Source organism: Oryx dammah, unplaced genomic scaffold, assembly GCF_014754425.2.
Source record: "Oryx dammah isolate SB20612 unplaced genomic scaffold, SCBI_Odam_1.1 HiC_scaffold_27, whole genome shotgun sequence".
Lineage (NCBI taxonomy): Eukaryota > Metazoa > Chordata > Mammalia > Artiodactyla > Bovidae > Oryx > Oryx dammah.
Window position 1 is genome coordinate 87,728,047 of NW_024070211.1, and position 26,047 is coordinate 87,754,093.

The window sequence follows — 26,047 nt, forward strand, 5'->3', positions numbered from 1 at the left end:
TAGAGCTGTGCTATTCAATAAATAACCTCAATGGGCTCTTGAGGATCTGAAATCTGGAACTCTATTTTTATAAAGTTTAATTTAAAAACTAACAGAACATTTTAAGTATGTTTGAAACAATTTCAGAATGTAAATTTACTTCTTCAGCTAAATAAGGGTTTAAACAAATAATTTAAAGAATCTAAAGAGCAATTATTTCCAATGACTAATCAGTGAATCAAAATGTGCTTTAAATGTAAACACACAGAATTTCAAAGACTAGTTGGTGATGGACAGGGAGGCCTGGCGTGCTGCGATTCATGGGGTCGCAAAGAGTCGGACACGACTGAGCCACTGAACTGAACTGAACACAAAAGAAAATAAAAAACTTCATTAATACCTTTCTATATTGACTACAGATCTAAATATTTTGGTAAATTAAATAAAACTTACTGTCCAAGTTAATCTCACCTTTCACCTTTTTTTGTTGTTGTTGCTACTAGAATATCTAAAATTACATTATGTAGGTCTATTTCTGGTCGACAATGGTATGCTAGAATAAATTTCCTCAAGTTTTGAAACTCATGCTTTACCCAAGCTCTAACAAAACTGTCTCTATATACCCTCACTAACCAATGAGATTGTTTTTTATTTTCTTAATGTCTCATTCTATTGCCTTTTACTACTGAGATTTTATAAAGCCAACCTTAAGGGTATAAAAAGATAGGGCTGTATCTGTGTCTTGTGAAAGTCGCTCAGTTGTCTCCGACTCTTTGCAACCTCATGGACTAGCCAGTCCACGGAATTCTCCAAGCCAGAATACTGGAGTGGGTAGCCGTTTCCTTCTCCAGGGGATGTTCTGAACCCAGACTGAACCCAGGTCTCCCGCATTGCAGGCCGATTCTTTACCAACGAGGGAAGCCCAAGAATACTGGAGTGGGTAGCTTACCCCTTTTCCAGTGGATCTTCCCAACCCAGGTATCGAACCAGGATCTCCTGCATTGCAGGTGGATTCTTTACCAACTGAGCTATAAGCTGGGTCTTAGGTAGAATTTAATGAGTAGTTCCTTTTCAGGATGCAATTGCTAGGAAGAGACAGTAGAGGGCAGTATGTCCCCACAAACTGTAAAACAGAATGGTATTCTTCAGAATTATTCGAACATTTCATTTTTAGAATTTTTTTTTTTTTGGGGGGTGTCTGTTTTGAATAAAATTCCTATGATAATACCTAATGTTTCAAAATTAATAAAAGTGAAGCTATGATATATACAATCAAAGTAGACAAAAATAAGCCTATCCGCAGAAAAAAATCTTACCTTCATGACAACAGGTTTCTCAAAATTATAAACAGAATGGGCCTTTCTTTGAACAAACTTCTGAAATTCTGGACAGAAAGCAATGCCATTGTTAGTACCTTCAAATAAGCAGTGGAGTATAGTCAGAAAGAAACTAGCAAATGAGTCATCTCACCATTATAAACCATTTGAAAATTAAAGGGCTCCTCTTCATAGATATCATTTAAATGTTTCATTGCTATGATAAGACAGATTTCCAAGACTGACAGACCTATAGTAAAAGGGGGAAAAACTATGAGGTATAGTTTTGCATAATGATTGAAACAAATCCTCCAAATAGGAGGATAATGTGAAAGGCTATGGCTTTGAGGGGTGGGGAGAGGCCAACACAACACTCCTTGCTTCAAATGTGTATCAGTCACTATTATCTGAATAATCTAAAGCAAGTTATTCAACCTCCCTGAGCTTAGTTTTAATTTTTTAAAAATAAGGATCTTTCCAAACCCCCAGAGATTTTTACAAGGATTAGAGATAACACTATCAAGCGCTTATCATATGGCCTACAGCAAACATGAAGAAGAGCTGCAATTATTATGTAACTTTCAATAAGGCCCTTAATTATTCATAATCTCTAACCCCTGGAAATTACATCTAATTTATTTTTCCTGGAGAGGAGAAGTTCACTAGATTCTCAAAAGGGATAGTCAACACCAAATGGCTAAAAGCCAATGCTCTTCAGTAACACTTGGTACACTGAGAACTGTATTTCCAATGCAGCAAGGCAGGTGGTGCATCAAGTTTCTTTCACTTTAAATGGGAGAAGTGAGTTAAAGGATGTATAGATATAAAAATATTCTGCATATAAAAACAACTATATCAATGTTAATTGTAATTTCAAAAAGTATACCATTAAATAAACTCAACCTTATTTTTAAAACTACTAATCAAGCAGGTTTCTCACCATGCACAATATTTCCTTTTGAGTCCATGCTACACAGCTGGTTTGCCTCCATCAGATCTGCTGCAGTTATAAATGGGTGTGACAGTGTTACACGATTTAAAGCAAGCATCTAGGGAAATGCAGGTCAGAAAAAGAAATGCATATTTACATGGCCATTTGGGGGTATTTCATTGAAGAAAACTTAAGAGTTATGAAAGAATAAATATTAATACTTGGGAAAGTTACTCTCAAATTTAGCTCTACTTAAATACAATATTTCAATTCATAAGCCACTTAACTGTATAAATGTAAATAAAGCATTAAAAACTTCTTGCTGCTCTCTCGACCTCTTCCTATTTGCATATCTTGCTTGATTACAACTCCTCAAAAGAAAAAAAAACATTTTAAAAGGAGTGAGGTGAAGAGACCAAAAATAAGTAAGAGTACTATTTAAAGCTCCAGAACAAAAAGGCAGAATTATGACTTCTATAAACTTTCTCACCAACCAATCAACCAATCCAGGTTAGTCTTATGTGACAGACAGAACTCAGCCACTTTGATGTTCAATTGTATTAAAAAGAAAAAAACAAAAATAAAATTATACCCAGAAACAACTCTCCTGGAAAGCAGGGAGCAAGTTGCTTTCGTGTAGCAAGCTGTCTGCTCAACAACTATCGAAACTTCTGCATTTGTAAGTTTCTCTGTTTGTAACTTTGATAACATCTAAATTTTTTTTTAAGTTTATTTTTCACTGAAATATAACTGACTTTGCATTTAGTTCCTATAGATAAAAACAGCAGATAAAAATGCATGGTATCTGATTAAATTTGAATTCCACATTAACAATGAGTAATTCCTTATTGTAAGTATTATATATGTAATATAATAGTTGGGACATTTACATTAGAAACTTCCTCCCTTTAAAAAAAATTATTTTATATAAGTATAGTTGATATACAATATTGGGTTAATATCTACTATACAGCAAACTAATGCAGTTATACATACATATATATTATTTTTCATATTCTTTTCCATTACGGTTTCTCACAGGATATTGAATATAGTTCCCCCTGCTTATAGTACAATCTTGCTCTCTATCCATTCTACATATAATAGTTTACATCTGCAAATTACAAACTCCCAACCTACCCCACTCTTGTCCTTGGCAGCCACAAATCTATTCTCTATGTTTCTGAGTCTGTTTCTGTCTCGTAGATAGGGTCATTTGTGTCATGTTTTAGATTCCACATGGAAGTGATAGCATATATTTGTCTTTCTTTCTAACTTAGCATGATAATCCCCAGGTCCATCCATGTTGCTGCAAATGGCATTACTTCATGCTTTTTATTATGGCTAAATAGTATTCTGTAGTTATGTACATACCACTTCTTCTTTACTCCTTTATCTGTTGATGGTCATTTAGGTTGTTTCCATGTGATGGCTACTGTGAATAGCGCTGTTATGAAAGTGTGTTTGTGTACACTTTTATGAATTATAGTTTTGTCCAAACATATGCCCAGGAATGAGATTACTGGATCATATGGCAACTCTATTTTTAGTTTCCTAAAGAACTTCCGCACTATTTTCCATAGTAGGTGGAGCAATTTACATTTCCACCAACAGTGTAGGAGTGTTCATTTTCTTCACACCTTGCCCAGCATCTGTTATGTACAGAGTTTTTGATGATGGCCATTCTCACTGGTGTATGGTGGTACCTCACTGTACTTTTGATTTGCATTTCTCTAACACTTAGTGAGTTTGAGGGTCTTTTCATGTGCCTGTTTCCATCTGTATATCGTCTTTGGAGAAGTATTTATTTAGCTCTTCTGCCTGTTTTTTGATTCTGTTGGCTTTTTTGTTGTTATTAAGTTGTATGAGTTGTTTGTGTATTTTGGAAATTAAGCTCTTGTCTGTCACCCCATTTGCAAAATTTTGTTCCACTTTGCAGGTTGCCTTTTTATTTTGTTTATGGATTTCCTTTGCTGTACAAGAGCTTGTTAAGTTTGAGTAGGTTCCATTTGTTTATTTTTGTTTTTCTTTTTTTAATATAAATTTATTTATTTTAATTGGAGGCTGATTACTTTACAATATTGTAGTGGTTTTGCCCTTCTATTGCCTTGAACTCTCTCCCTTTTTTAACCAGGGTCCAGGGTCCTTATTTGAACAAAAGAGTTTGATAATCCTTGACCTTCATTCCCCTACTGGGAGGGATCCAGGAACCCAGTAGCTCCTTCCCATTCTCTTACCTTTTCCTTTTATTATAAAATATTTTTGACATATAAATAGGCAAGAGAGTAATATAATGAATATCCATGACCACTTCCTCAGCTTATGAAATACAAACTTACAGAGTTGAAGCCCCTGTCTCTTGCCCTGGTTGGACTCTCTACTCTTCTCCAGGTTAAAAAAAATCATGCATGTCTTCATCCTTCTACTACATATCTTTGTATTCCTAGACAATACAGAGTAATTTTCAAGTTTTATATAAATATCATCTTGAACTTATGCAACACAGACACTGTACCATCAGACATAAACTTTCCACACCCACCAAACTGGCAGAAAAAAAGGTTTAACTGTAAAATTTAAATTGTACACCATTTCCCTAATACTGGAGAAGTTAAATATCTTCGTAAATTATAAATCACGTGGGATTCTACACTGGTAGATTATTCTTAGTTCATTTGCTCATATTCACTCATATTCACAGTTTGTTCCTTTATTGATTACTGTAGAAGCTCTTTATATATTATGGACAGTGTTGATGATTACATGCATTGCATTTTCCATCTCCTAATCACTTCTTCTATGGTATCTTCCAGTGTTCAGACATTTAACAAAAAATTCAATGTAATTAACATTAAGCATCTTTTCTCCTATGGCTTGTAATTTGTGTAACTTCTCTAAGAAATCTTTTCCTGCTTCAAGTATACAAATATATTTTTCTTCTAATTAAAAAAAAAAAGCTTTGTTTTTATACATATATTTAGGTTTATCAATCTGAAATTAACTTTAGGCTATGCATTTGAGGGTATTTTTTTCCCATGTGTGTAACTCCTGATTTTTTATTGAAAAATTAGCAAACTATATTTAATCTCAGTCTTTCTTTCCTTTATAATTTCTACCAATTCCAAAACTTTTCTTAAACAAGAAAAATCAAAACAAAAATTGAGCCATTACCTTGAATTAAAAACATAATAGGAAACTAGCAAAACAATGCTTTCTCATGTTGACAATTTTGAGCCGGACATTTTTCCAGAATGAATGGTATGCTATGCTGTGCTTATTCATTCAGTCATGTACAATTTTGTGACCCCATGGACTGTACCCTGTCAGCCTCCTGTATCCATGGGAATTCTCCAGGCAAGGTTGCCATGCCCTCCTCCTGGGGATTTTCCCAACCCAGGGACTGAACCCAGGTCTCCTGCATTGCAAGTGGATTCTTTACTGACTGAGCTACCAGGGAAGCCCAAGAATACTGTAGTGGGTAGCCTATCCCTTCTCCAATGAGAGGTATGTATTTATGGATATATGTGTGTGTGTGTGTGTATCCTCCAAATACCATGAGTTAGTAAACACAGGTACATAAATTACTGAAGTCTCTACTCTAAAAATTTTTAGTCTCTGTAATACCTCTGTGATAAAGACAGCTATTGCTGAAAATGGCAGTATGGTTTTGATAAATGGGAGGAGGATGTGCTAATCAGAGGGTAAGTACATAGGGAAGAAAATTCTCTTAAGTTTCCTAAGCAAAACCAGAAATGTAGAAGGAGAATCTGTAAAAAGAAAAAACAAAAATATGGCAGAACCATGTAAGAGTAAAGCAGGATAAGCCTGAAGCCAGAGAGACTTGGATTTGAGTCCTGGGTTTGTTATCTACTAGCTGTGTGACATGGGGTAAGTTATTTAACCTCAAAGAACATTAGTTTCCTCAAAGATAAGGATAACACACAAACATAAAAAAAAAAAAAAACAAAACAAAACAGCAACAACAACAAAAAAGGATTAATATAATGGTAAGATATACTGCTGGTCATAACTAGAGCAGGAAACAGCAACCCACTCCAGTATTCTTGCCAGGAGAATTTCATGGACAGAGGAACCTGGCGGGCTACAGTCCATGGGGTTGCTCAAACAGTCAGACACAACTGAGCGACTAACACACAAAGTAACTAGGTCACCTGACTTATGTGCTATTTAATAAGTGATACCCATTATTATCATAAAATGGAAGTGACCAAAAAGACACTGATGAAACCAAAATTATTTTCTCTTTGAAAGGTATTTGCTATAGCTTTCATAATAATGAATATATAACTTTCTAGAAATATTAGTCTAGTATCAAATACTCTAGTGAAGGAAGCTTACTTTTAAGAACAATTAAGTACCCCTATCTTGATACTGTTTAAACTTAAGATAGAATTACTTGGTGAAAGACCATGACCAGATAGGATTTGTCCAGGCATGTAAAGCTAGTTCAACAGAAGGTGAGAAATAACAATAATAAATATCTATGAAAAAAAATTAGGCCATGTTAAGTGATTTGCACATTTCATGTACTTAAGTGTGTATACTCGATTTCCGTTTACTGATTACAGTAAAAAAGATTTTGAAATGGCAGAAATAAAAAAACAAGCAAGGCTGTTCAACATAACAGGCTAAACAAGAAAAGTCATATATCATGTTCCTGGATAAAAAAATAAACATCTGGCAAAATCCAACAAAATCACAACAAACTCTCAGCAATTTATGGATAGATGGGAATTGCCATAACTTGTCAATAAACATGTATTAAAAAGCTTTCGCTTATATCATATTTGAGAGTAAAAGACTGAAAGCTTTTGCCCTAAGCTTGGCAATTATCCACCCTCACCATTCTAATTTAATATAGCGCAAGAAGTTCTGGCCACTGCAAAAAAGACAAGAAAATGAAATAAAACATATACAAATAAGAAAAACTATTTGCAGATGACATAATTATCTATATAGAAAATCTCAAGAAGTCTATTAAAAAAACAAAAACTTAACTAAATGAGTTCAGCAATATTGCAGAAAATAACATCAACAACAACAACAAAATCACATTTCTATATACTATCAATGAGAATGCTAAAACAAAAATTAAAAACAAAGTATTATTTACAATTGTTCCAAAGGAAATTAAACACTTAAGTATACACTGAAAACATGCACAGGATCTGCGAGGTGAGATTTATAAAATGATGATAAAGGAAATCAAAGAACTAAATAAAAAAAGATATGTACCATATTCAGGGATTGGAAGACCTAACGTAGTAGATATGTTAATTCTCACAAAATTTATGTAGAGGTTTAACCAGTTCCCATCAGAACATAATAACCTGGTGAAAGAAAATGAGTGAATAAAAATAAAATTAATACAAACCAGTAGCATGTGTAATGAACGAAGGTTTTTGCTGACATTAAAATGCTTCTGCAGCACTTCTTTCACACTTCTATCTTCTGAGAGACTCTAGATGAAAAAAATCAAAACAGAATTAAGGAAGAATGCAGTTTAAAACCTAAATATAATATTATGCCTCACTGGTTAGTATACCTCCTTAACTCTATCTAGTATTTATTCATTATTAAATAGCTGCTGGTCCTTTGGGGGAAAACAAAAAAATCAAAAACAAATTTCTACTCTATTGATTTTCTCCTTATCTTCTTCTCTTTATGTTAATTCTGAAGACACAAAGATAAATATAACCCTTGTTACCATAAAGTTTATTCAATCACAGTAGTGGGATGATCAAAATGTAGTAGTAAATGCAACAGAGAATAAGGGTTATTTGTTGTTGTTTAGTCACTCAGTTGTGTCCGACTCTTTTCCAACCCCATGGACTGCAGCTTGCCACGTTCCTCTGTCCATGGGATTTACCAGGCAAAACTACTGGAGTTGGTTGCCATTTCCTTCTCCAGGAGATCTTCCCAATTCAGGGATTGAACCAGTGTCTCTTGCACTGGCAGGCAGATTCTTCACGGCTGAGCCACCAGAATTTCCATACTTTATTGGATCCACGCAGTCAGAGGCTTTGGCATAGTCAATAAAGCAGAAATATATGTTTTTCTGGAACTCTCTTGCTTTTTCAATGATCCAGCAGATGTTGGCAATTTGATCTCTGGTTCCTCTGCCTTTCCTAAAACCAGCTTGAACATCTGGAAGTTCATGGGTCACGTATTGTTGAGGCCTGGCTTGGAGAATTTGGAGCATTACTTTACTAGCATGTGAGATGAGATCAATTGTGGGGTAGTTTAACCATTTTTTGGCACATCCTTCCTTTGGGATTGGAATGAAAACTGACCTTTTCCAGTCCTGTGGCCCCTGCTGAGTTTTCCAAATTTGCTGACATACTGAGTGCAGCACTTTCACAGCATCATTCTTTACGAAGTGAAATAGCTCAACTGGAATTCCATCACCTCCACTAGCTTTGATCCTAGTGATACTTCCTAAGGTCTACTTGACTTCGCATCCCAGAATGTCTGGCTCTAGTTGAGTGATCACACCATTGTGATTATCTGGGTCATGAAGATCTTTTTTGTACAGTTCTTCTGTGTATTCTTGCCACCTCTTCTTAATACCTTCTGCTTCTGTTAGGTCCATACCATTTCTGTCCTTTATTGAGCCCATCTTTGCATGTAATGTTCCCTTGGTATCTCTAATTTTCTTGAAGAGATCTCTACTCTTTTCCATTCTATTGTTTTCTTCTATTTCTTTGCAATGATCACTGAGGAAGGCTTTCTTATCTCTCCTGCTATTCTTTGGAATTCTGCATTCAGATGCTTATATCTTTTTCTCCTTTGCTTTTTGCTTCTCTTCTTTTCACAGCTATTTGTAAGGTTTCCTCAGACAGCCATTTTGCCTTTTTGCATTTCTTTTCCTTGGGGATGGTCTTGATCCCTGTCTCCTGTACAATGTCATGAACCTCTGTCCATAGTTCATTAGGGACTCTGTCTATCAGATCTAGGCCCTTAAATCTATTTCTCACCTCCACTGAATAGTCATTAGGGATTTGATTTAGGTCATACCTGAATGGTCTAGTGTTTTTCCCCACTTTCTTCAATTTAAGTCTAAATTTGGCAATAAGGAGTTCATGATCTGAACCATAGTCAGCTCCCAGTCTTGTTTTTGCTGACTGTATAGAGCTTCTCCATAGGGCTGCAAAGAATATAATCAATCTGATTTCAGTGTTGGCCATCTTGTGATGTCCATCTGTAGAGTCTTCTCTTGTGTTTTTGGAAGAGGGTGTTTGCGATGGCCAGTGCATTCTGTTGGCAAGACTCTATTAGCCTTTTCCCTGCTTCATTCTGTACTCCAAGGCCAAATTTGCCTGTTACTCCAGGTGACTGGAGTAAACCTTTGACTGCATGGATCACAATAAACTGTGGAAAATTCTGCAAGAGATGGGAATACCAGATCACCTGACCTGTTGCTTGAGAAACCTGTATGCAAGTCAGGAAACAACAGTTAGAACTGGACATGGAACAACAGACTGGTTTCCAATAGGAGAAGGAATACGTCAAGGCTGTATATTGTCACCCTGCTTATTTAACTTATATGGAGAGTAAAAGCTCAATATTCAAAAAGTAAGATTTATGGCAACCAGTCCTTTCACTTCATTGCAAAAGATGGGTAAATAGTGGAAACAGTGGCTGACTTTATTTTGGGGGGCTCCAAAATCACCACAGACAGACTGCAGCCATGAAACTAAAAGATGCTTACTCCTTGGAAGGAAAGCTATGACCAACCTAGACAGCATATTAAAAAGCAGAGACATTATTTTGCCAACAAAGATCCATCTAGTCAAGGCTTTGGTTTTTCCAGCAGTCATGTATGGATGTGAGAGTTGGACTATAAAGAAGGCTGAGAGCTGAAGAATTGATGCTTTCGAACTGTGGTGTTAGAGAGACTCTTGAGAGTCCCTTGGACTGCAAGGAGATCCAACCAGTCCACCCTAAAGGAGATCAGTCCTAGGTGTTCACTGGAAGGACTGATGTTGAAGCTGAAACTCCCAATACTCTGGCCACCTGATGTGAAGAGCTAAGTCATTGGAAAATACTCTGATGCTGGGAAAGAGTGAGGGCAGGAGGAGAAGGGGACGACAGAGGATGAGATGGCTGGATGGCATCACTGACTCAATGGACATGGGTTTGGGTGAACTCCAGGAGTTGATGATGGACGGGGAGGACTGGCGTGCTGTGGTTCATAGGGATTGCAAAGAGTCGGACATGATGAGCAACTGAACTGAGCCACCAGAGAAGCAAGAATTCAAAAACAAGGTAAAGTACTACAAAGAATGCTTAAAATGTATGAGGTAATCAGCTACAAAGAAGATAGAGCATTACAATTTTAGGGAACAACATGAACACTGCAGGGAGACTGTGGCATATGGACAAAAGATGCGTAGTCACAAAATCCTGAGGTTCAGTTACTGGCAGACTGATTGTATGGAAAGACAAAGGCAGCAAAGCTTAATTGGAGATAACTGCAATTCTCCATATAAGAAACAAAATGAGTCTGAATTAGCACATTGGTGTGAAGACAAGAAAGAAAAACATTTATAGAAGACACGTCTGATGGAGAATCTACTGGTGAGAAACAAGAGATGAAGGGTTGGAGAGGCGATACAAAAAAAATGAAAAGATGAAACTATAGGGAATAGAATGTCCCAGGAGATGTAAAGAGGGAGATGTAGTCAGAAGTGAAACTTGCATTACTGACAGTTAAGAAGTAAAGGGAAAAAAAGGAGCAAAGTAAGGGATTGAGAAAGATGTTGAACAAGTGAACAGAATCCAAGAGAGAGCAATAAAACCAGGGGAAGAAAACAAGAGGGACACACTTCAACAGGGAAGTGGTAATAAAACTATATACTTGTATAACTAAATTAAGATATATTTTGAGAGGTTGATGGCTTCAGATATTTAGGGGTCAATTGGGCCAACCAGTCCATCCTAAAGGAGATCAGTCCTGATTGTTCACTGGAAGGACTGATGTTGAAACTGAAACTCCAATACTTTGGCCACCGGATGTGAAGAGCTGACTCATTTGAAAAGTCCCTGATGCAGGGAGGGATTATAGGCAAGAGGAGAAGGGGACGACAGAGGATGAGATGGTTGGATGGCATTAGTGACTCGATGGACATGGGTTTGGGTAGACTCCGGGAGTTGGTGATGGACAGGGAGGCCCGACGCGCTGCGGTTCATAGGGTTGCAAAGAGTCGGACATGACTGAGCAACTAAACTGAGGGCCATTTGAAAAAGCAGTACCTAATATATGCTTAATATATCAACTTTATAAGTTACTTGGTAAGAGTCACCAATTTTAGAAGGACTACAGTTAATTTCCAGAAGTTTTTTTTAATATGTATTACTTTATTATTTTTCAGTCATCTGGTGTACTTCCATAAGGTATTTGACCCTGTTTATACAGCAACAAGCCCTTTAAGAGAAAAAGAAAAGAGTAAACAGTGACTGTAGTGAATAAGGATCAATGAACTGTGAGGTTCATTTGGCACTGAACAAAAGATTAGATGGAAGGACAGTAAATTCAGAGTTGGCAGAGACAAAAAAGGCTTGGGTAAGATTGACATAATTTTTCAAAAGTCATCTGCAAGGAATAAAAATTGTTTAACAACAATAACAAAAAAAAGCCCAGAAAACTAAGTATACTGTATTTTCTAGAGTTAAAACTGTATGTTTCTACTTCCCACTGGAAGAAGATCCAGATTCAGAAATAAGTTCAAGTCTAATGAGGTGAAGTTTTATGCTCTCAGTAAATACACTATCCTAGTTATATAGTTTCTAACCCTTGCTACTGTTTTTAGTCTTTATCTTATTCATGGAAGCTGTAGAGTCCCTTTTCGCCAATAAGCACAGGAGTAACAGTTGCAGAAACAACTTCTTAACATGCTCACTGCAGTTTGCTTCACAGGCAGTTTCTCAGGAGAATGTTATAGGGTAACAGCAATATTATAGAGGAACAGGATTCATGCTGCTCCAGGGACAACTCACTGGCAGCAGTATAGGTACCAAGTCTCCTAGTCTGTTCCTGTTAAACATTTTCACCTCCTGTTAACTGAAAGGTTAAGACAGCAGGGGATCTTTCTTGAACTTAGCTATAGCACTTTGTGGGAACTTCCTTTGAAGAGAAATAGATATGGTCCTCTTAAGATGCTTTTATAGAGAATTTTCTTACACTGCCTTGCTGAGATGGTGTTTATCCTGCTTACTTACACATTTGAATAGGGCTAAAACAAACACTCAAGCTGGTAGGATGTCTAGGTTCAAGCTTATCATGAAGGTATTTCTTGGATGTGATTCCATAGGTGACGTGTTAGCATTACCTTTGCTTTCTGTTTAAACCTGGAATTTGAAAAAACTTGCTGGATAGTCAGCACTGAGAGAAAGGATAGCTCCTTCTATACACACCCCCATTTTCAGGCAAGGCCTCTGGCCATGGTGCTGACATTTTAATTTTTTTCTTCAACTGAAGCTCATTTATTAGCATATTCCAAATGCTTTTGGCAAAAAGGGACTAGACAGCTTCCCTGAATGAGATGAAGACTAAAAACAGTAGCAACAGATTGGGGACTATAATAAATAGGATAGTGTATTTACTAAGAGCATAAAACTATCCCATTCAGTTCAGTTCAGTCGCTCATCATGTGTGACTCTTTGCGACCCCATGAACCATAGCACGCCAGGCCTCCCTGTCCATCACCAACACCGGGAGTTACACAAACTCATGTCCATTGAGTCGATGATGCCATCCAACCATCCCATCCTCTGTCATCCCCTTTTCCTCCCGACTTTAATCTTTCTCAGCATCAGGGTCTTCTCCATTGAGTCAGTTCTTTGCATCAAGTGGCCAAAGTATTGGAGTTTCAGCTTCAACAGCAGTCCTTCCAATGAATATTCAGGACTGATCTCCTTTAGAATGGACTGGTTGGATCTCCTTGCAGTCCAAGGGACTCTCAAGAGTCTTCTCCAACACCACAGTTCAAAAGCATCAATTCTTCGGCGCTCAGCTTTCTTTATAGTCCAATTCTCACATCCATACACGACTACTGGAAAGACCATAGCTTTGACTAGATGGAACTTTGTTGGCAAAGTAAAGTCTCTGCTTTTTAATGTGCTCTCTAGGTTGATCATAACTTTTCTTCCAAGGAGCAAGTGTCTTTTAATTTTATGGTTGCAGTCATCCTCTGTAGTGACTCTGGAATCCAAGAAAATTAAGTCTCTCATTGCTTCTATTTTGTCCCAATCCATCTGCCATGAAGTGATGGGACCAGATGCCATGATCTTCGTTTTCTGAATGTTGAGCTTTAAGCCAACTTTTTCACTCTCCTCTTTCACTGTCATCAAGAGACTTTTTAGTTCTTCACTTTCTACCATAAGGGTGGTGTCATCTGCATATCTGAGGTTATTGATATTTCTCCCTGCAATCCTGATTCCAGCTTGTGCTTCATTCAGCCCAGCACTTCTCATGATATACTCTGCATATAAGTTAAATAAGAGGGTGACAATATACAGCCTTGATGTACTCCTTTCCTGATGTGGAATCAGTCCATTGTTCCATGTCCAGTTCTAACTGCTGCTTCCTAACCTGCATACAGATTTCTCAGGAAGCAGGTCAGGTGGTCTGGTATTCTCATCTCTTTCAGAATTTTCCACAGTTTATTGTGATCGACACAGACAAAGGCTTTGGCAGTCAATAAGAAGTAGATGTTTTCCTGGAACTCTCTTGCTTTTTCAATGATACAGCGCATGTTGGCAATTTGATCTCTGGTTCCTCTGCCTTTTCTAAATTTAGCTTGAACATCTGGAAGTTCACAGTTCACACACTATTGAAGCCTGGCTTGGGGAATTCATCCCATTATACTGGAACTTATTCCTGAATCTGGATCTTCTTCCAGTGGGAAGTAGAGACATACAGTTTTAACTCTAGAAAATATAGTGTACTTCGTTTTCTGGGCTTTTTTTGTTGTTGTTTGTTTCTGGGCATAATCCAAAGGGAGGTGGCAAATGATGATTAGGATGGGGCAAGAAAATATCAGTGCTAAGAGACAGAAACTCCAGTGGTACTAGTTCTACCTTAAGAAAAGAAAGAACCACAAAATAATCAAAAAGATGACAGGAGTGTTTTCACATTCATTCCTATCATCCTGCCCCTTAACTCAGTGCTCAGCAAAGGACAAAAAAAAAAAAAAAAAAGGGGGCAAGCAACTTTATTATCAGATGCTTACCATTTTCTGAGTCATCAAAAGTTCACAGAAACTGTCACCATCTACTTCCTTTATTAGGATGCTCAGAATACAACACAGCAGGGAAGGACAGAAAAATCCAGGACAGGACAGTACAATCTAGGCTTATGGAATCATTTTAGGAAAAGAAAGTGAGCAGAGAGAATACAATAAGCGCTGGGAAATCACAGACATTTAAATACTAGGAAAGATTGCGTCTGATCACTAAAGCAATCAGAAAAATAACTATTGTTAACATGACAATCAGTTCAAGATTCAGGAAAGGTGAAAGTTTGTGACACACTCAAAAGTGGATTCACAGGCCAAAAATCCAGAATTCTGATGCACTTCAGACCCCAGTAAAGAAAAAGACAATATAAGAGCACCAGCTATAAAGTGTTCATAAAGCATGGAATCCTTCAGTCAGATGCAGTATCAAGAAAAAATTACATGACATAAATATCTGAGTTTCAGGCAAAATTAATTTGGGGAGGAGGGTAGAAGGGAAAACTCACTAGTTATATCATGACACAATATCTGGGTTTTAAGGAAAACAGTCAATTATTTTGACATAAAATTCTGTACAGTTATATTAGGAAAAATAATTAACAATCAGAATAAAGGTAGAACAAAGTAAAAAAGATAAACCAGAGAATAACATTTAAGGTTTGAATCCTTCATGTAAAAACTTCAGCATGTACATAAGGTCTGAAATGCTATAAACCAAATAATTACTTTGCAGTGAAAGGAGGGAAGATGGGCGTGAACATAAGGGAAAATTTTACTTTTTAACATGTTTCTTAAGCACTGATTAAATTTTATTATATGAGCTTTTAATTTAAAAAACAATGTCAAAATTAACAGTGCTTACATGAGCAGAGTATTTTAAAATCAAAATAAGAATCAAGTTTCATTTATACAAGCTGAGTAAGTTCTGCACATGTAATGTGCAGTAACATGATTATAGTTAACAATATAGTACTATGTACTTGAAATTTGCTTAGAAGATAAAACTTAAGTGTTTTACCACAAAATTTAAAAAAAATGAGAAAAAATCTATATGAGGTGATGGATATGTTAAATAGCTTGACTGTGATATTTCACAATGTATACCAAAACATCAAGTTATACACTAATATAAACAATTTCTAATTTGTTGATCATACCTCAACAAAGATGGGGAAAAAATTAAAGAGCAAAATAAAGGCAGAGTCTCACTTTTAATTTGGTATTGATATTAAAGATTTTATAGTAAAAAGAATATCAACTACCATTATTGCTATACCATAAAAAATCTTTTTAGAGCCTATGAATATAGACTGTGTTATGTTTGTTGTTTAGTTGCTCAGTTGTGTCCAACTGTTTGTGACCCCATGGACTGCAGCCCATCAGGTTCCTCTGACCACAGGATTTCCCAAGCAAGAATACTGGAGTGGGTTGCCATTTCCCCCTCCAAGAGACTGTATAACTCTAAGCAGACCTAATCATCCTCACACATTAGTATTAATATTATAGACCAGTTATTCCCAATTCTTCCAAAACCAAGGACTCCAATATTTTCTACAAGGCCCATATTTTTAATGTGTGCTATTTATCAGGAACACTGTTTTCCAAACACATTATTAATCACATATTCACTACATACACTCTCTCCCTTCTCCCTAACAACTAAAACTTTTCAGTATAAGAAAAATGGATGCTAGTATGCTTAGTTGATACAACAATAGCCTGCAGAAGTTATGCTCATCAACTTAAGTAAATTTACAGAGTCCACAAGGTTTAGTAAATGCAAGAACTCAAAGATGGCACTTGTCAATAGAGATAATATAACCAAAGGTGCCAGTCTAAAATGCATCTTAACAGACCAAAGAAGAAAAAAGCTTAACTGTTCATAAGAAGGAAAATCCACACACAACAGGTACGTATGAACCTTACTAAGTTAGTATATTGCTAAACTTGTAAAATAAAGAAAATATTTAATGATGAAATTCATTAACAAAATAATCTAAAATATAAACAAGATATAAAACAAATCTCATAAAAGTTCTTTTCAGGAAAAAAACAGGAGGTATGACATTTCAACTGTTTTTTAAAATAAAAAACACACAACAGTATATATTAATACAGTTTTTTTGCCACAGAAACATTAGAAACTTTATGCTAATTTACAGATTGTAAAAATTTTCAAGTTTCAATTGCTTTCAAATGGTATAGCAAGACACAAAAATAACTTTAATATTATTGTTTTTGTTCCAAATTACCTGTACATTCTCATTCCATTTCTCGGCAAAAATCTTCTCTGGAAATACGGAAGGTAGAGATAATTGTTCTTTAAATATTTTAAGGTACTGTGGAAAACTAAATGAATTCATTAAGTGTATCTGCCGGTGGGAAAATCGTGACTTCACTCTTTTTTCTAAGAGTTCCAAAATGTCCTTAAAAACAAAAAAAAATCTCCATGAGATGCATGTTTAAAATAACCATACCAATGATACAGGTATAATGACTTGAGCTATCGCTTATAATTAGCAATGCTTACCCTATAATATGCAATTAAGCATTAAAACATTTTATGCAAGGTTCTAAAGACTTTAATTATTCCCTTGATATAGTTAGGACTACAAGGTAGTACAGGTAAGACAATGTGGCTTGTAAGTAAACCAAACCCCTAAAAATATTTTTAATGCAAGCTACTTTTAATCCTCTTCTAAGCACTTGTCGGTCTGGCAATGTCAATGATGTCCTGAATAGCCTTTTTCTAATTATGTTTTTCTCTGCTAATCTTTAACACTGCAAGACCTATAATAACTGCTAAAAAATTATAACCGTAGTGAATATAGCTATATTCCAGAGTAACATGAAGAGTCTCAATAAGGGATTTCAAAGAGTCTATGAAGTTCATCTAAAAAAATTAAGATAATAAAATGTATTAGACTTAATAATTAACATTTCTGAAAACTTACAACATTGTTTTCATTGTTTTATGTAACAAAAACTCAAGAAGCAGCATATGTGATCAAGAAAAATTCAGTTCACTAAACTATACAGATTAAGCTGAAGCTACACTAGATGTAAGAAACAAAGTATAGAAAAGGAAACTGGCAAGAATATTGCATTACATTGGTAAAATAAATTATTCTGTCTTCTGGCTCTTTTAGAGTAACGTTTGAGAAGCTATGTGCTATTTTCCCTTAAGAGAGGGAGCAAGTTTAATGTCAATTTTCTATAAAAAAGAAAAACAAAAAGCTGTGGTGAGGCCCAGAAATATGGAATTTCAAATCTACCCAGATGACTCTAGGTTAAGAAACCAATGATACACAGGGAAGAATTAAAGGCATCATGGCTAATGTGGGAAGGAAGACAGGAAAGATGAATAGCTTGGGGCTTGAAGTGGGAGGGTGACTGAAAAACCTGAGATATTTTTATAGGTAGAGAAAAATAGCATAAGAAAACTACAAGTTATTTCAGAAATACTACATATTAATTTTCTAGTAAGGAGGAGTTCTAGATCTGAGTAGGTGGTTGAAAGGTAGTGGAAGCAACACTGGGGCAAACAGAATTAAGAGCCTTAACTTAGGAATGGGAAAAGATAGAAGTCTGTATAGTCAAAGCTATGGTTTTTCCAGTAGTCATGTACAGATGTGAGAATTGGATCACAAAGAAGTCTGAGTGCTAAAAAATCGATGCCTTTGAACTGTGGTGCTGGAGAAGACTCTTGAGGGTCCTTTGGACTGCACAGAGATCAAACCAATCAATCCTAAAAGAAATCAACCTCGAATATTCATTGGAAGGACTGGTACTGAAGCTGAAGCTCCAAAACTCTGGCCACCTGAGGCAAAGAGCTGACTAAATGGAAAAAGACCCTGATGCTGGAAAAGACTGAAGCAAAAGCAGAATGGGACAGCAGAGCATGAGATGGCCAGATAGCATTACCGACTCAACAGACATGAACTTGAGCAAACTCTGGGAGATAGCGGACGACAGGGAAGCCTGGAATGCTGCAGTCCATGGGGCTGCAAGGTGTCAGGCATAACTTAACAACTAAACGACAACAAAAGAATTTTAGAGGTGAACACTAACCGATATCTTTATGGTAGACAGTAATGACAGAAGTTGGTAATGTGGGGATAGAGGGAGTAGAGAAAATAAAATTGCTGCCACAGGGAAGAGGTTATTGGCTAGCAAAATCACTACTCCATCAATCCTTCTGCTCTTTCCCTCTAAAAATGGACACCTAGATGGACTTCAATCACACAGTTGGAGAGTTACACAACTAGAAAATTAAACATACAGAATAAAAAAGAGCCTTCACTAAGGAGACACAAACCCTTTATTTGGGCCCTCGTTGGGACGACAGCATCTGCCATTGCCACTTCCATCTAAAGGAAGAGCTTTTAGCAAGAAGGAACAAGCTTCCTTAACGACTGTATTATATTGCTATTTTTCAGAAAGAAGAATAAAGATATGTGGAGAACCCACCAGATTTAGTCTGAGAGAGCGTATTATGAAAGCATACATCGAAAGCTCTAAAGTACTGGGGAAGGAGGACATAGAAAGTTACTCTTTAGAGACTGTTCATGTGGTTCTCAAGGCAAGAATACTAAAGTGGTGTGCCATTCCCTTCTCTAGTGGACCACATTCTGTCAGACCTCTCCACCATGACCCGTCTGTCTTGAGTGGCCCCACATGGCATGGCTTAGTTTCACTGAGTTAGACAAGGCTGTGGTCCATGTGATCAGATGAACAGTATGAAAAGTATGAAACATGAACAGTATGAAAAGGCAAAAGATAGGACACTGAAAGATGAACTCCCCAGGTTGGTAGGTCGCCAGTATGCTATTGGAGATCAGTGGAGAAATAACTCCAGAAAGAATGAAGGGATGGAGTCAAAGCAAAAACAACACCCAGTTGTGGATTGGACTGGTAATAGAAGCAAGGTTCAATGCTGTACAGAGCAATATTGCATAGGAACCTGGAATGTTATGTCCATGAATCAAGGCAAATTGGAAGTGGTCAAACAGGTGATGGCAAGAGAGAACATCAACATTCTAGGAAGCAGTGAACTAAGATGGACTGGAATGGGTGAATTTAACTCAGATGACCATTATATCTACTATTGTGGGCAGGAATCCCTTAGAAGAAATGGAGTAGCCATCATAATCAACAAAAGAGTCCGAAATGCAGTACTTGGATGCAGTCTCAAAAACGACAGAATAATCTGTTTGTTTCCAAGGCAAACCATTCAATATCATGGTAAACCAAATCTATGCCCCAACTAGTAATGCTGAAAAAGCTGAATTTGAATGGTTCTATGAAGACCTACAAGACCTTCTAGAACTAACACCCAAAAAAGATGTCCTTTTCATCATAAGGGACTGGAATGCAAAAGTAGGAAGCGAGAAACACCTGGAGTAACAGGCAAATTTGGCCTTGGAGTACAGAATGAAGCAGGGAAAAGGCTAATAGAGTTTTGCCAACAGAACGCACTGGCCATCGCAAACACCCTCTTATAAAAACACATGAGAAGACTCTACACATGGACATCACCAGATGGTCAACACCAAAAACAGACTGATTATATTCTTTCCAGGCAAAGATGGAGAAGCTCTACACAATCAGCAAAAACAAGACTGGGAGCTGACTGTGGCTCAGATCATGAACTCCTGATTGCCAAATTTAGACTTAAATTGAAGAAAGTGGGGAAAAACACTAGACCATTCAGGTATGACCTAAATCAAATCCCTTATGACTATTCAGTGGAAGTGAGAAAGAGATTTAAGGGCCTAGATCTGATAGACAGAGTGCCTAATGAACTGTGGACAGAGGTTCATGACATTGTACAGGAGACAGGGATCAAGACCATCCCCAAGAAAAAGAAATGCAAAAAGGCAAAATGGCTGTCTGAGGAAACCTTACAAATAGCTGTGAAAAGAAGAGAAGTGAAAAGCAAAGGAGAAAAGGAAAGATACACCCATTTGAATGCAGAGTTCCAAAGGAAAGCAAGGAGAGATAAGAAAGCCTTCCTCAGTGATCAATGAAAAGAAATAGAGGAAAACAATAAAATGGGAAAGACTAGAGATCTCTTCAAGAAAAACAGAGATACCAAGGGAACATCACATGCAAAGATGGGCTCGATAAAGGACAGAAATGGTATGGACCTAACAGAAGCGGAAGATATTAAGAAGAGGTGGCAAGAATACACAGAAGAACTATACAAAAAAGATCTTCACGACCCAGATAATCATGATGGTGGGATCACTCACCTAGAGCCAGACATTCTGGAATGTGAAGTCAAGTGGGCCTTAGGAAGCATCACTAGGATCAAAGCTAGTGGAGGTGATGGAATTCCAGTGGAGCTATTTCAAATCCTGAAAGATGATGCTGTGAAAGTGCTGCACTCAATATGACAGCAAATCTGGAAAACTCAGCAGGGGCCACAGGACTGGAAAAGGTCACTTTTCATTCCAATCCCAAAGAAAGGCAATGCCAAAGAATGCTCAAACTACTGCACAATTGCACTCATCTCACGCACTAGTAAAGTAATGCTCCAGATTCTCCAAGCCAGGCTTCAGTAATGTGTGAACCTTGAACTTCCAGAGGTTCAAGGTGGTTTCAGAAAAGGCAGAGGAACCAGAGATCAAATTGCCAACATCTGCTGTATCAACAAAAAAGCAAGGCAGTTCCAGAAAAACATCTATTTCTGCTTATTGACTATGGCAAACCTTTGACTGTGTGGATCACAATAAACTGTGGAAAATTCTGAAAGAGATGGGAATACCAGACCACCTGACCTGCCTCTTGAGAAATCTATATGCAGGTCAGGAAGCAACAGTGAGAACTGGACATGGAACAACAGACTGGTTCCAAATAGGAAAAGGAGTACATCAAGGCTGCATATTGTCACCCTGCTTATCTAACTTCTATGCAGAGTACATAGTGAGAAATCCTGGGCTGGAGGAAGCACAAGCTGGAATCAAGATTGCTGGGAGAAATATCAATAACCTCAGATATGCAGATGACACCACCCTTATGGCAAAAAGTGAAGAAGAACTAAAGAGTCTCTTGATGAAAGTGAAAGAGGAGAGACAAAACGTTGTTTTAAAGCTCCACATTCAGAAAACTAAGATCATGGCAACCTGTCCCATTACTTTTGGCAGATAGATGGGGAAACAGTGGAAACAGTGCTGACTTTATTTTGGGGGGCTCCAAAATTACTGCAGATGGTGATTGTAGCCATGAAATTAAAAGACGCTTACTTCTTGGAAGGAAAGCTATGACCAACCTAGACAGCTTACTAAAAAGTAGAGACATTACTTTGCCAACTAAGGTCCGTCTAGTCAAGGCTATGGTTTTTCCAGTAGTCATGTATGGATGTGAGAGTTGGAGTATAAAGAAAGCTGAGGGCCGAAGAATTGATGCTTTTGAACTGTGGTGTTGGAGAAGACTCTTGAGGGTTCCTTGTACTACAAGGAGATCAACCAGTCGATCCTACAGCAGATCAGTCCTGAGTGTTCATTGGAAGGACTGCTGTTGAAGCTGAAACTCCAATACTTTGGCCACCTGATGCAAAGAGCTGACTCATTTGAAAAGACCCTGATGCTGGGAAAGATTAAGGGCAGGAAGAGAAGGGGATGACAGAGGACGGGATGGTTGGATGGCATCACCGACTCAATGGACAACGGTTTGGGTAAACTCTGGCAGTTGGTGATGGACAGGGAGGCCTGGTGTGCTGCAGTTCATAGGGTCGCACAGAGTTGGACAGGACTGAGCAACTGAACTGAACTGAACTTTAGAGAAATGGCACTAGTAGGACTGTTGAAAGATGACTTAGTAAAATGCTTCCCATTTCTAAAAAAGAGAAGTAGCTGTAGAAAAGGAAAATAAGTGGAAGGGCCTGGCATTAAGTTTGCTAAAAATGAAGGAAAAAAAGGATTAAAAATTATGAATGCATGGCAGCCACAGTGTTAGTACTGTGATTACTCATATTAGTATTAAGATGACTCTTAAATACCAGTTTTACCTGAATTCAATAAGAAAGTTCATATAAGGAGAGTAAAAAGAAGGTAAACACAATGCTTTTTGGCCTTTTGCCTAGTAGTATATGTTCTTTTCAGCTTAGTATCTGATACATATTCTGAAGACAATGAATTAAATGTATTTCTGGAACTAGGAGATGGAAAGGGAGCTTGCTCCATCCACTCCACCCATCGATCTGGTATTGCAGTACTTTCAAGAATGGTATACCCACTTCCAGGAAAAGTTTTTAAAAAGACAGAGAGTAAACAAAAACAGACCTACATAAACTGTCTGAAGGTTTAACATGTATGGAGTCTTCACAAAGTAATGTGATAACATTAAGACTTCAATTAAAATCATTCTAAAAACCTCCCAAGGAGCAAAGAAGCTAGTGACTACTATGATCAAATGACAGAAATAATCCCTTCCATTTCCAGAAATGTGTACCTACAAAGTTGGGTTAGTATCATTTTGCGCTGATTCCAAGCACTTTTAAAATATGGAAAGAATTTTAAATATAAAAAGTATGAGAAACCATCAGCAATTTTTATAAAATGGTGGTGAGGTTAACTTTCTCTTTATTTATTAATGTAGAATTATATAATATTTATTAGCAAAATCTCACTTCACATTTTTTATTCAGTGAGTGAAATGAAGGGAGGTATTAGCCTACAAGCATGTGTGATAAATGTTTCCTTGTTTCCTTTGAGTTAAAAAGCGGCATAAATTTGTGAAACACTAATGAAATACATTAGTGAGCTACATAGTAACTAAGTCATTAAGCTTTAATTTTCTAAATATTATAATCAATTGTTTTTAAATAGAAAGACTTACCAATCTGCATGTAAGACCAATAATTACTACTGGAGTCTGTGCAGACTGAGAAATGTCAAGAAGGTTATAGAGGAGTGTTTGGTTTTTATGATGAGCAAAAAGATCAAATTCATCTAATATGAAGATCACTGGGCAACTACTAGTCCGATCACCTAAGAAAAAATAAGAGTTTTATACTAATAAGCAGTTATATCAACCTTTCTTAAACTTCCAAACTATTTAGTACATTTCATTTTCTAAAACTCAATCCAACAAAAGTACATTGTTAACCTACTTTGGGTATTGCCCTTACCAAAGCATGTTCAATTATTCAACAAAAAAATTATTCAAAAGACAAAATAGCTCCTATTGCCCTCAAGTACTTCAGTCTAATTACCAGACTTCCAGTAGCTTTACTGATGAAAAGTTAAGAAAATCATTTAAATGACTGAAGACTATTGTTTCTTAAATTATGTAAATAATTCTTCTATCATCAGAAAATAGACACAGATTTTTTAACCTACATAGACCAAAATACTTTGGGTTTAAATATAAAAGTACATAAAACTATTACTTCAAAACAGACTCACTTTTAGTTAGAAATGCAAAGTAAGTCTTCCCCTGGAAGTAATTTTTATAAACAATGGTACCAAAGCTACTTTAACTCCTACTAATGACAATTTCAACTTTTCAAAAACAGGGAAAACTTTCACATGACTCTGGATTCATTTTTCTCACTAGAACAATGGAAAGTGCTTTAGGAGAACAAGCACTATTTCCTTAAGGTCAAAGGCTTTATATCTGCATAAACAAGTGAAAAAAACCTGGTAATAAACAGTTAATTAATAATTCTTTTAATTATTATCAGATATTATAGTTTGGATAATACTATCTTAAAGATAATAAAACATATACATTAACCTAAAAGACATTAAAACCACAGGGACCACTCAGAAGTCTAGACACAGACCTACATAAGACAGAAACTTCATTTCTGATAAAATACAGTATTACATAACAATGGAGAATTGGTATATTCAAGTCATCTCCACTTTACACCTTTCCAAAACAAATTCCAGCTAAATTATGAATTATAAGTGTATGTACTGGATGAAAATATAAGTGTATGTCTTTAAAGTGTAAAGAAGAGAAAACTTTTGATTATGTAAATAATTTAAAACTTCTATTCATGAGAAAAGTCCAAACTAAAATTAAGAAAAAAACAAGTGCAAGAATTCTCACAGTTAAGTATGAGGTAAACCACCAAAATAGAGCAAAAAACAGGAAAAACACAAATCAGGAAATATCTGTGGCCAATTAAAATCTGATATGAACATCATGAGTACCCAAATTATTAAAATTAAACTGAAAATTTTTTTCCATAAAAAAAACAACTGTTTGAGGTTCTGAAAAAAGTACTTTAAAATATGTGTAGAAAATGGATCTTCTAGGGTAATTTGGTAATTAGTATTTATGCTTTTAAATGTGAAATCTTTAACCCAGTATTCTACTCATTGAAATTTACCCCAGGAAATCTGGATGATCATTTAAGCATTTCTTCCTAATTATACAAAATCAGAAATAAAAGTTGATAGCTGGTGATTAATGTTATAATTTATGTTACACTTTTAAAATAGCTTATAATTTAAAAATGAGATATATGAGAACCATAAAAATGATCATGCACTCAATATTTACAGACATGAAACGATGCTTACAACATACTATAAGTAAGTGAAAAGATATACATCTCACAATAAAATAAAAAACATTTCATTCTTATAAAAATTATACTAATGATATACTATAGGTGAATAAAGATATGAAATAAAATGTTAATTGGAATCATCACTATTAATAGGAATTTCAGTGGTCATTATTTCTTTTTTATATTAATTTTTCATAAAGCATACGATCAGGGGAAAAATAAAGATAACTATTGATACTGTTAAATAAGCTAATATTTACCTTTTTTTAAAGCTTCCAGAAGAAATGAAAGGTTTTCAGCAAAGCTACCCTGAATAACAAAAAAAGACACCATGACTAGAAGTTTATTGAAATAAAGAATAAAAGAGGGCTACATGACCCAGACACTGTATAAATAGTTTTATGTATTTTTCTAGTAAATGAAAGTCGGATTCTGAGCTCCATCTCTTGTATGCTTACAATCTAAAACTTTAATATAACAGTAGAGATGGCATAACACTGAAAATGGGATTATCCCATGTTCAAAATTTTATATTTTCTGGATAAAATCTGTAAAAATTTAATCAAAGATAGTTTTTAAGAGTTGCTATACTCTAAACACAATCAGAGAAAAAAAGAAATTCACTGTACTTTTATCTTCAAATGTGTCAGTCTGTTCCAAGTCTCAAACCCATACCACTAAAAAAAATGACCATGAATTTGAATGAGATCCCAAAGGAAAAGGAAGAAGAAACCTGCCTCAAACATTAGACAATACAACAGTGTTTCTCAACTGAAGAGCAGATTATAGAATTTGTATATATCATATCAAATTTGGCTGTCTTTACTTGGAACACAGTCAATACATTTTTGGGTACAATTTAAATATTCTGGATAGAAACTAATAGAGTAGCAGATGCATTATCCAGAAGTTCCACAAGTTCCAGCTTGTGGATAAAGGCCTTGTTAAAATATTTTTTCACTTAAGTCCTTAATTTTTACTTCATTCAAATTTCTTAATTTAAAGAAACAGTCAACTTTAAACTTGAGGCAAT

At 36.1% G+C, this 26,047-nt stretch overlaps 1 protein-coding gene and 1 pseudogene across 3 annotated transcripts in view; one reads left to right on the forward strand and one right to left on the reverse strand.

Annotated features, from left to right (window-relative positions):
* ORC4 (origin recognition complex subunit 4) overlaps window positions 1-26,047 on the reverse strand; it is a 93,564-nt gene that overhangs the window by 4,111 nt on the left and 63,406 nt on the right. For 2 of the 3 annotated variants that reach the window (XM_040229003.1, XM_040229005.1), the window contains exons 7-13: window positions 25,275-25,323; window positions 23,328-23,479; window positions 16,739-16,912; window positions 7,622-7,708; window positions 2,236-2,344; window positions 1,450-1,545; window positions 1,296-1,363 (exon numbers count right to left, since the gene is read on the reverse strand). In XM_040229003.1, coding sequence (XP_040084937.1) covers window positions 1,296-1,363; window positions 1,450-1,545; window positions 2,236-2,344; window positions 7,622-7,708; window positions 16,739-16,912; window positions 23,328-23,479; window positions 25,275-25,323 — 735 coding nt within the window. Of the gene's footprint in view, window positions 1-463; window positions 1,103-1,295; window positions 1,364-1,449; window positions 1,546-2,235; window positions 2,345-7,621; window positions 7,709-16,738; window positions 16,913-23,327; window positions 23,480-25,274; window positions 25,324-26,047 lie in introns of those variants that run through there. The other variant, XM_040229004.1, reaches the window with a different exon arrangement.
* LOC120855183 lies at window positions 22,549-22,726 on the forward strand (annotated as a pseudogene).